The sequence below is a fragment of the Doryrhamphus excisus genome, chromosome 7 (genome assembly GCF_030265055.1).
Source record: "Doryrhamphus excisus isolate RoL2022-K1 chromosome 7, RoL_Dexc_1.0, whole genome shotgun sequence".
Lineage (NCBI taxonomy): Eukaryota > Metazoa > Chordata > Actinopteri > Syngnathiformes > Syngnathidae > Doryrhamphus > Doryrhamphus excisus.
The window spans coordinates 5718551-5729037 of NC_080472.1; the positions used below are offsets into that span (position 1 = coordinate 5718551).

The 10487-nt window shown below is 42.2% G+C and overlaps 3 protein-coding genes across 4 annotated transcripts in view; all 3 read left to right on the forward strand.

Annotated features, from left to right (window-relative positions):
- LOC131132144 (cell migration-inducing and hyaluronan-binding protein-like) overlaps positions 1-4578 on the forward strand; it is a 114542-nt gene extending 109964 nt beyond the window's left edge. Inside the window, exon 29 of one of the 2 annotated variants that reach the window (XM_058077488.1) lies at positions 381-4576. In XM_058077488.1, coding sequence (XP_057933471.1) covers positions 381-508 — 128 coding nt within the window. In that variant the 3' untranslated portion in view covers positions 509-4576. Of the gene's footprint in view, positions 1-380 lie in introns of both variants that reach the window. The other variant, XM_058077489.1, reaches the window with a different exon arrangement.
- Positions 4579-5032: 454 nt separating this feature from the next.
- On the forward strand, positions 5033-7441 carry mesd (mesoderm development LRP chaperone). Its single transcript, XM_058078660.1, has 3 exons — positions 5033-5226; positions 6272-6504; positions 6635-7441. Exons 1-3 carry the CDS (start codon positions 5071-5073, stop codon positions 6900-6902), a joined length of 657 nt encoding a protein of 218 aa, XP_057934643.1. The 5' UTR covers positions 5033-5070; the 3' UTR covers positions 6903-7441.
- Positions 7442-7730: 289 nt separating this feature from the next.
- On the forward strand, positions 7731-10487 carry tlnrd1 (talin rod domain containing 1). The gene has a single exon (XM_058078659.1). The coding sequence runs from the start codon at positions 8990-8992 to the stop codon at positions 10052-10054; it is 1065 nt and encodes a 354-aa protein (XP_057934642.1). The 5' UTR covers positions 7731-8989; the 3' UTR covers positions 10055-10487.

Here is a 10487-nt window from a genome sequence, read left to right on the forward strand (position 1 = left end):
ATTCATTCATTTTCTACCGCTTATCCTCACGAGGGTCGCGAGGGTGCTGGAGCCTATCCCAGCTGTCTTCGGGTGAGAGGCGAGGTACATCCTGGACTGGTGGCCAGCCAATCGCAGGGCACATATAGACAAACAACCATTCACACTCACATTCACATTCATACCTATGGACAATTTGGAGTCGCCAATTAACTTAGCATGTTTTTGGAATGTGGAGAAAATCCACGCATGCACGGGGAGAACATGCAAACTCCACACAGAGATGGCCGAGGGTGGAATTGAACTCTCAGGTCTCGTAGCTGTGTGGCCTGTGTGATTAATTCAAGTTATTATCATTATTAGTAGTATTATAAAACAATAATGACATTTCCTCTCCACAGATAAGGTGGCCTTTGTTGGGTTCAAGGGCTCCTTTCGCCCAGACTGGGTTCGAATGGAAGTGGACCCCAACCGAGCCAAGATCCACCAGGTCCTTCCCATCCCTGTGGTCCACAAGATGAAGCTATGAGTGACGTTGTGACTACAAAGAGACTATGCGGGCCTCGTATACCCATAAAACAAAAAAATACACACATATAATACACTCACATAGTCAGCTGACTCGGCTGCTTCAAGCCACGGTTCCAAGACCAAGTGGTGTGTTTTGTGTTTGGATGTGTTGGGAATGAGAAGGAGTGTCCACCGTGATTTTTTTTACAGTCGTGTAAAAATCAGGACACTCCATTCTGTTCTGTTTTCACGTGGCTGTAAATGACATTTGTGGCGCCCTCTGTGGGTTGTGTTGAAAATGCTTTGTAAGACACGCTAGCATACACGTAATACAGATAGCCTCAAAGTTTTATCATCTATAGACAAACGCTCCATGACATATGGACAAGTCGTTGCTCAGTGTCCCTTCGAAGATGTTTTGTTTGATGTTTTTCAACCAATCTTGTCAGCCCCCGAGTGATAATTTGGCGGAGCGTTACAGTAAAGTTACAGTGGGTGGCTTTGTGGCGGGCATTGAACTGTGTGAGAAAATTCAATTCAAGGGTCAAACTTGGGGGTTTAATCACCGCATAGCTAGCGTCCATGTTTTGACACATTTTCACTGGTTTGTGTGCATCGGTTCAGCAGTAGAAGAGTTACACCGTGGGGTGTCCTGTTATAGGTGGAACTGGACGGTGTTGCTAGAGCGGGTTTGTCCAAAGTCCAGCCCATGGGTGGGCCTTTTGTTTTGGTTAAAAAAAAAAAAACCTGGCATATTAAAAAAAAAATTATTTTACATTAGAACTTAGTAGCATAAAGTTGAAATACTACAGAAAAAAAAGTTCTCACATGAAAAAACACGAAAACTTATTTGGAAAAGGTGTGTCAGATAGAGGAATAAAGTCAAAATATTGTGGGAATAAGTCATGATTTTGAGGGGAAAAAAGGAAACATTGTAAAATAAATAAGCAGCAGCAGAAATAAATAAAAGAAACAGCTGTAATAAGAATAAAGTCAAAATATAAACAGACAAATGTTGTGTGCTAAGGAGAAAAAGGTCAAAATTTTACATGAATTAACTTGTAATGTAAGAAAATGTTTTAATTTTAGTAGCATAGACTTGAAATATTAAAGAAAAAACATTCTATTTTTCAAGTCATTATATTATGAGAAACAAACCAAACGAAGTCATCATTTTTGAAAACTCGTTTGCTCAAAAGTCAAAATATTATGCGGATAAAGACATAATATTACCAGAGGAACGTTTATGAATATTATTTCAGAGGACAGTCGAAATATTTGGAAAGTTTAAAAAACAACAGCAAAAATGGCAGGAAGAAAGAGCAAACGGTGAAATTCATAGTCATATTTCATTTTCATTTTTCTTATCAGTATGTGGGGGGGGGGACGCAGTACATTTGTAACATTAGCTTACGCGTGTGTACTTTATCATTTAAAAGCAATGATGCAGGCTTTGCTTGTCGGTATTTGGTGTCGTTTACACAACTATCGCAACTCTGCATTGGAACTTTTACGATGTCAGCCGCAATGATGCATCTGGAAAAAAAAGACATAGTGTAGCTTAGAAGGGTACTTTAAGTGGCGTCGGGAAGAAGAAGAATTTGATCCCCTGCTGATGTTGTTCATTGACCCCTTTACAAAGATGACAAACTGTAAAAGAAGACATTAATAAACGTTAGAAATTAAATAGTATTTGAATAAGGGACCGTATGGGAACTCCTGTTTACCAATACAGTAGGTGGTGGAAAAATGAGTACCATAAATTCCGGACTATTGAACGCACCATCAAATGTACATCAGCAGCATCATTGTTAAGCATGTGGAAAGAAGAAGCAGCTTACAGTTAGATGCCCATAAAAATGTCTATTATGTCACCATTTACCCAAACACCTCCCTTGCTCACAGTGCAACCAAAAATACCACACATTGTACCTGCACCAAACAGCCTATGTGGGTATCGAAATAAACACTTACAAATATGCATGCAAAACAATACTTTATATGAATTTAGCATCCGCAAGGCATGTTGGGTAACTTTGGTTGCACCGTGAGTGAGGTCGGGATTTGGGTTAGGGTTAGGTTTACCAATTTTAGGGTAAATTAAATGGTTTTCTACCAATAAAACAGCTTAATTATGGAGGTTGTAAAGACAATATGTTAGGTTTCCCAACCTTTTGATCAAAAGTCGGCAAATATGCGGGGTTACAACTTCTGAATCATGAATATACAGGGTTCCACTTTACATGTACAGTTACACCCTTACCTTAGCTGCTTAAAAGCGAGAAATGGCATTCCATTGTATGCACCTTGTCCAGTTTTACAGCATTTGGAAAGTTTTCCCACCCGACATTGTGATGATTCCCAGTCAGTGTTTGCAATCCAATTTAAGCAGCAAGGAACAAAACGATCAAATATTTTTACCAGCGTCAAATCCAATTCAGAGATTCATTTTCTTTGCCGAAATAGCTGGTCTTTTTTCGGAGGGTGTAGCAGTATTTTAGTGTTTTGTATGTTTGATGTGTTTTTAAAAAAATCAGCAGAGAAGAGATATATTTTATACTTATTTATTGTACAGACACAACCCATCTCCATCATCTGAGTTGTACTGTTGTCACTGTCCTGTGTGTATACTTTAGGTAACATGCGATACATCACTCTCCTGCTAACGTGTATACAGTTGTGCTCAGAAGTTTGCATACAGTCATCATGGGCATGAATGTCACATTGCTGTAGGGGTTTTCATTATTTATTTGAATCGAACTTTATGCTGGGTGGAATGATCAGGCATCTTCAGTGTACACAAGATAACACACAACTAATAAACACTTATAGCACTAGATTCATCATTTTTTTCTTATTATTTTCTTGCTTAATTCTATTTTTTTAATTTGCTGTGAGCCATAATTAGGACATCCCTGTACCAAAACATAAAACAAAAATCAATGTGAATACTTCAAAACATATAATATTATAATATAAATATTATAATATCTAGATTTCCATCTCTTTGAAGTATATTTAGAAAAAGTATTGCAAATTTTAGTCAGATTAATCAGTTTTTATTAATTAATAAATCATGATTAATCACCATTCGCAACTATGTCTGAAATATGCTATTTTGTCTGTATTCAATGAAGAGAAAAATAAATGCCAGGACAGCATTATATATATTTGTGTGTTCATGTCTCCAAATCAACTGAATTTATCCATCAAGCTAACACTACTCTCTCTCTCTCATTTTAGTGTGATTATGCGTTCAAAGATATCATGTGTATTGTCCAGGACACTAAAATGTAACAAATTGTACATCCGAATTAAGAGTAACGAAATGAGTGATAAGAATATCCATTTTTATTTTTAATCTTCCTCTTTATTCACATACACACACGCAAACACGCATTATAGAGCTAACTTTGTGATGTACAGAGTGTCCCTGAATACATCTCGTGTTCTTGTAATGTCAATGAGGAAGTGTCATTCCCGGGATGAACAGGCTAGAGACGTGTGTGAGATTTGATATCCATACAGTACATGCCATATACTGTATATGCCATATACTGTATATATACAGTATATATACTATGTATATACACCATATACTTTATGGTGTTGGGATTCAGGTCAGAATGAAGTTATAAACGAGCGGCAGACTCTGTGTGACTGTGTGGTGACGCTCTGCTATGCTTGTTTGACGTCATAAGAGTCGTGTGAATGCTTGGTGCGCATGCGTTAATCCAACAAAAAACATCTAATGTAATGAAATATATTAGTTAGCGCCTTACTTTTGACAGCCCTAGAAAACAAACACAATTTACGATGTATATATGAGCATTATTAGTGTGTATTATTTTGATTGTGTGTACATGGATCATAAAAAGAACGGTTCAAATAAGTCATATGACATTCATGGCCATGATGACTTGTTAAGAGTAAACAAAATGGATGTGTTGTACATGTGAGTTTTGTCAGTTGAAAAATATGTTTGTCTTCTGAGACTTTTGTACAGAAATAAATCATGCTGAACAGAGTTTGGTGTCTTGTTGTTACAACATTCAATCTTTTTCCGACCGCCACCTCTGTAAAAGTCCCATATTTTTCATTCTTTCTTGTCGTTCTCCTGTTAAAAATGTCCTGTGTATTAATGCTCATCGAAACAAATGTTCTCAGGCACCAACAATACTTTGGCAATGTGTGCAGAGAAAGTGCTTTCACTACCATCTAGTGTCTACTTTGGTTCCTGTGTTTGGTTGCTTCATAAAACGAGTGAAACATCAATACTGCAGATGACATTGGGTCACTGGGGCCTTTCCACCAGAAGCAGTATATAGTATTAAAATGATTTGTTTTATCAATTATAAGACGATGGCAGACCACATCAAAACGTCCACATCTTAGCTTTGTGTTATAGCCTATTAAACAAATTAGCTCAACGAGTGAAAAGGCGCTGTACTTCGTAGGAAAACTGGGTGTTTTATTTTGAAAGTTCACCCCCGCGATTTAGTAGCATCCGGTGTGTTTTTCCGGAAAAAGGTCTCGTGACCGGTAAAACCTTCAGCCAATCAGATTTTACCATCTGTAAACATGGCGCCTGACTTTCGGTGGCAGTGTTTTGTGCTCCTCTTTTGTACTTTTTTGCTTTATTCTACAGCGACTGACGGCAAAGAGAAGCCGAGGAAGAAGAAGGACATCAGAGACTACAATGACGCAGACATGGCGAGGCTACTTGAAGAATGGGAGGTACTCGATTCAGTTCCTTGTGAGCCTTATGTACCCACACATGAATAAGCACTATTAGTGTGGAAAGTGTAAATGCTTTTACCCAACCACAATGAGCAATTTCATATTTTTTATACGTTCAAACCTGCTTCGGCCGGTCAGAACTTTAGTTAGCATTCACTATCTGTACCTTGGTTCGAAATGGAATACGCCAGTCAGTACACTTAAATAAGTATACAGTGTACACTGTGTACTTACTTCCTGAGTGTGCTAATGTTGACGTTGTCCCCAAATCAGTTAATTGCTGACATTAATTATCTGGAGTATTGTGTTTAACAGGACTGTAATCTATCTGTGGAAGGCTTGGGTCATTAGAAATGTACATCATCTTGTTTTTTAAAACTTTATTTAACAACACAATTTGAAGTTATGAACTCACAGGTGTGTGAGTGTGCATGCACCTTGATTTAAAAAATTCCTCGACTCCATACAAGTGTGCGCTGATTTTAAAGGTTAATGTACACATCAATATGCATCTATAATATATCGAGTCAGTTGTATTATACACATGTGAGTTGTGACATTCCCATTTTAATATATTTGAGTACGGGTGAACAGGTACCGCCACATCTAAAAAAAAAAATATCTGTGGCAGTCCAAATTTAATTGTGGCAGGCCACCACAAATAAATGTATGGGATATGTATATTTTAATTATATATATATATATATATATATATATATATATATATATATATATATATATATACAAAACAATATGTAACATTGTATACGACAATGTAACATGTACAACACAACAAAAAACAAGTGGCTCTAGTATAGATCCAATGCTGATACTACTGGGCTCCTTCTCTGTCATGAATCTTATGATGACATGTATTATAGAAAATGAATATTAATATCACTTCACTTTTTAAGAGTTGTGTATTTTTTTAGAAATTTTAATTATTTGTTTGCAGAATATGTAATAATGTGTGTTGGAGATGCTGGGACGTTTGAGTTCCTCCTGGTGTGGACTCATGGTAGATATTGCGATGTCTTCACAGAAGGATGACGACATCGAGGAGGGAGATCTTCCAGAGCATCGCAGGTCTCCTCCTCCCATTGACTTCTCCAAGGTGGACGCGTCCAAACCTGAAGAGCTGCTAAAGATGTCCAAGAAGGGCCGCACCCTCATGGTGTTTGCCACGGTGTCGGGAGACCCCACGGAGAAGGAGACGGAGGAGATAACAGGCCTGTGGCAGGGCAGCCTCTTCAATGCCAACTATGACATTCAAAGGTATTCCACACAACATCAAACATCTGGTTTCCAATCTCCACCATCCCAATGGTGATCAGTCAAGACCCCTCATCAGCTATATTTCTGTTGTTCTCACTGGATTACTCCTCATTTCCATGTCACCCTGCAGGTTCGTGGTGGGCTCCAACAGGGTGATTTTCATGCTCCGAGATGGAAGCTTAGCTTGGGAAGTGAAAGACTTCCTGCAGAGCCAGGAACGATGCTTGGAGGTCACGGTAGAAGGACAGGTATTCCCAGGGAAGGCTGCCAGCAAAGACGACGGCAAACACAAGCAGCAGAATGACGCGAACGCCAAGAAGACCAAGAAAAAAAAGACGGAGAGTAAAAAGGTAGATTTAGAGGGGAACAGAGCCAGCGGTGGGAAACAGGAACTATGATGGAGTCATGCAGATGTTGACCTTCTTTTGTCCAAGAGGCTGCGGGGTCAAAGTCACAAATCAATAAACTCAGCAATCCTCGCTGGGTTGGTTTCTCTTGACTGCTGAGGACACACGTGGGTCAACATGTAGTCCAGATAAACACTTGAAATCGAACACTTCACAGAAAGCTCTATCGTCAGTCCCGCAGCCCCCCTTTTGGGATTAGATGAAGACCCTGATTGATGGATGCCAATATCCTTGGAATGGTGGTAACTTACAACATCAGCTGAGGATCAAATACTTATATTACCTACAATTAATTATACCCGATGTTCTTTTCCATGGTCCAGACGTGCACGTTGGTGGTTCAATTCCACCTAGCAACACTTCAAAATCTGTCCAAATTAGCTCACATGTTTTCTTTTTGATTTTCACTCACCATATGAATAAATGTTTGTTTTTTTTAAACACTCTTATGGCTTTTGTTTGCAAATATTGTACAAATTCAAAGCAATAAACTGGTGTTTGTCTCGAATGAGGGCAACACGGTAACATTGGATTGTCTTACTAGCATTTTTGCTAGTAATTACTTACTAGCTAAATGTTTTACAAAGCAATGTTTTGCTTAAACACCCAATAGCAATATTTTCTACGCTTGTTTTCGATGAATTAATCGAGGAAATATAGTAAGAAGAGTGAGTTGTTATATAATTAACTTCAAATGAGCTTCCGTGGCGAAAAAAATAATATGCTGCGATAGTCACATGACCACACTGAAATGGTTCACTTATAAATCATTTGGAACGGAAGCACGTGTGTTTGGTTTTTATTTTGAAAGGCCCCACATCCGGTCTCTGCGAGCTGCGTCGGCGTACACTTAACGCCGAGGGGATGTCTCATGGCAGAGTGGTTTAACAGCAAAGTCTTCATCATTGAACGTCTTCCGTGAACATGCCCCTCATCGACTCACTTTATGTGACTCTTTAACGTCGAGGACACTTGGTCGTAGTCGAGTTCTTCCTTGTATGAAAGTGTTTCTTCCAAGTTGGCTCCGTCCAGCGCGACCACACCCTCCCCGCTTCCTCGTCAGTCTTCAGCGGGAGCAGCACTTTGTATGTGCGGGAATAACGGACACTTCCTCCAAACCAGAACACACTTCACAACCGCCTGTTATCACTAGAGGACCACCCCGGAGGACCACCGAGCGGCATGGATACACAAAGCGAGCGGACACCGAGACGAAGCGAGCTGCCCGGCGCCGTGGTCCCGCGTTAAGACTGCGAGGAGGAGGTGGACATCCGGACGGTGCAAATGGAGTCCAGCAGCCCGGAGCTAGCTTGTAACTTGTGTGTGAACAACACCAGGTTGAAACCGGATCGAGCCGTGGATGGACTTTAACCGTCTGGATCGATTCGACGTGAGCGGGATTCAATGGAACGGTGGTGCCGGAGGGAGAGCCGCCCGGGTGGTGCCCGGTGTGTACCCAGCATGAGTGCGCCAGGCCGGGGAAGCAGTTGGGCGAGGTGCCGCTCCACACCGTCAGCTCTGATAAAAGTGGACATAAAATGATATTCTGTTGAGGACACTTCAATATCTAATTTGACAAAATAACACAGAAGCAGATTGAATTCCAAGTGTTTAAATGCAAAAAAACATATAGAATCTTTGCCATATGGAAGGCATTTATTTAGTCCAAACCTGTGACTACAGTGACACTTTGAATTCAGGGCATTTTGACTTATTTTAGTTTTATTTAGTTTTATTATTAATGACTGAGAATGCATTGTGGGAATATGGCAGATAATCATTCAGATCTGGGTGAAAGTAACCCAACAATGGCATTTGAATAATGCAGTCTTTTTGTTTTTTTGCGTTTCATCAACTTCCTTTGTTCGTCTTCAGTCGGCATCGAATGTCCACGTCATTTGCTGTACTTTGAAGGAATCAAAGGAAAACTTTTATTTTTAATTTTGGCCAGTTTTTTTTTTAAATTTGAAGTCAGTCGAGGCTAATATCGAAATGTCTTAAACGGAGCAATGCAATTGGAGGCAGCAGTAGAAACATAACCCGAACAGAAGAAGAGCAGCGTGACCATTCCCCCTATCATGGCGAGCGGCGGTTCCGGCAAATCGGCCGGCGAGGGATCCACCGGCGCCCCCGGTGGCAGTCTGCAACAGAGGAAGCGTCTCTCGTCCGTGTGCGACGCGTGCAAGGCCAAGATGCAGCTGGTCGCCGACCTCCTGCTGTTGTCCAGCGAGACCAGGCCGGTGATGACTTCCGAGGGCGTGGCGTTGGCCGACACCTTCGACCAATGCCGCGACACGGTCATTGCACGGACCAAAGAGCTCTCCATCCTCACGCATGACATCCAGAGCCAGCTCAACATGGGCCGCTTCACCGAGGTGGGCGACCGCTTGTCAGAGATGGCCGATTTGGTGGTTTCTTTGACCGAGTGCTCCGCCCACGCGGCGTATCTGGCAGCTGTGGAGACGCCCGGCTCGCAGCCTTGCTCGCCGGGTCTAGTGGACCGCTACAAAGTGACTCGCTGTCGTCACGAGGTTGAACAAAGCTGCGGCGTCCTCCGAGCGACCTCCTTGCCGGATCTAACCCCCCAGCTCCTTCTGGAGCTCTCCCAGAACATCTCCACCAACCTCAAGACTCTGACGGACATCTCGTCACTGGCCAGCGAGAGGTCCAGAGACCGCTTTGCCAAAGAGCAGTTCAAGCTGAGCGTCAAGAGCATGAGCACCAGCGGCACCGCCTTCTTGGCGTGTGTGAAGGAGATCAAGACTCAGCCAGGTGAGCTCACCAGGAACCGTTGTGTCCTTTTCAGCGCCGCTCTCGTCCACGCCGTCAACGCTCTGGTCGGGTTCGCTACGGAGCCGCAGTTCCTGGGAAGAGCTGCGATTGTCTCCGCCGAAGGCAAAGGCGTACAGACCGCAGTGCTGGGAGGCGCCATGAGCGTGGTTTCGGCCTGCGTCCTCCTCACCCAGGGACTCAGGGACGTCGCCCAGCACCCTGAGAGCAGCTCCAAAATGGCCGACTACCGGGAGCGCCTGCGGAACTCTGCGTGCGCTATATCAGACGGCTGCACGCTGCTCACTCAGGCCCTCAGAGAGCGCTCCTCGCCGAGGACTCTGCCGCCAGTCAACTCTCATTCTGTGAATTAGTCCAGAGATAGACGACGATGACGACGTCTCACTCTGTCCTGAAACCAAAGAGGCTCGGTTTAGCACTGCTGAAGGTCTGTCGCGACACGTCGATGAGCACCTCTGCGGGTTTTTTTTTTTTTACGTCACGCTGGATGTGACTTGAATCCGAGACCACTTCCATCGACCCGATGCGAGCTCCTCACAAACTGACAGAACCTTCCAACCTGAAACGTTTACCTCAGTTGTCTCCTCGCGGTGTGAAGCTACCAGGGACTGACCTGCTCCAGCATCTTTTCATTTGGTGTGTGAAGCCCTACTTGCTAAAAGCTGCTGTGCGTATGTGCCATAGATTGTTTTTTTTTTACACATTATTGGTCTTCACCTAGTACTTTAATGTGTTGTGACCGTGCATTTAATGGAGTATTTATTTCAACCATTAATAAATGTTCTT

Coding starts and splice junctions, on each gene's coding strand:
- mesd (XM_058078660.1), top strand. CDS start 5,071: ATGGCGCCTGACTTTCGGTGGCAGTGTTTTGTGCTCCTCTTTTGTACT. Junction 5,227..6,271: donor GGCTACTTGAAGAATGGGAG/GTACTCGATTCA, acceptor ATGTCTTCACAG/AAGGATGACGACATCGAGGA. Junction 6,505..6,634: donor GCCAACTATGACATTCAAAG/GTATTCCACACA, acceptor GTCACCCTGCAG/GTTCGTGGTGGGCTCCAACA.
- tlnrd1 (XM_058078659.1), top strand. CDS start 8,990: ATGGCGAGCGGCGGTTCCGGCAAATCGGCCGGCGAGGGATCCACCGGC.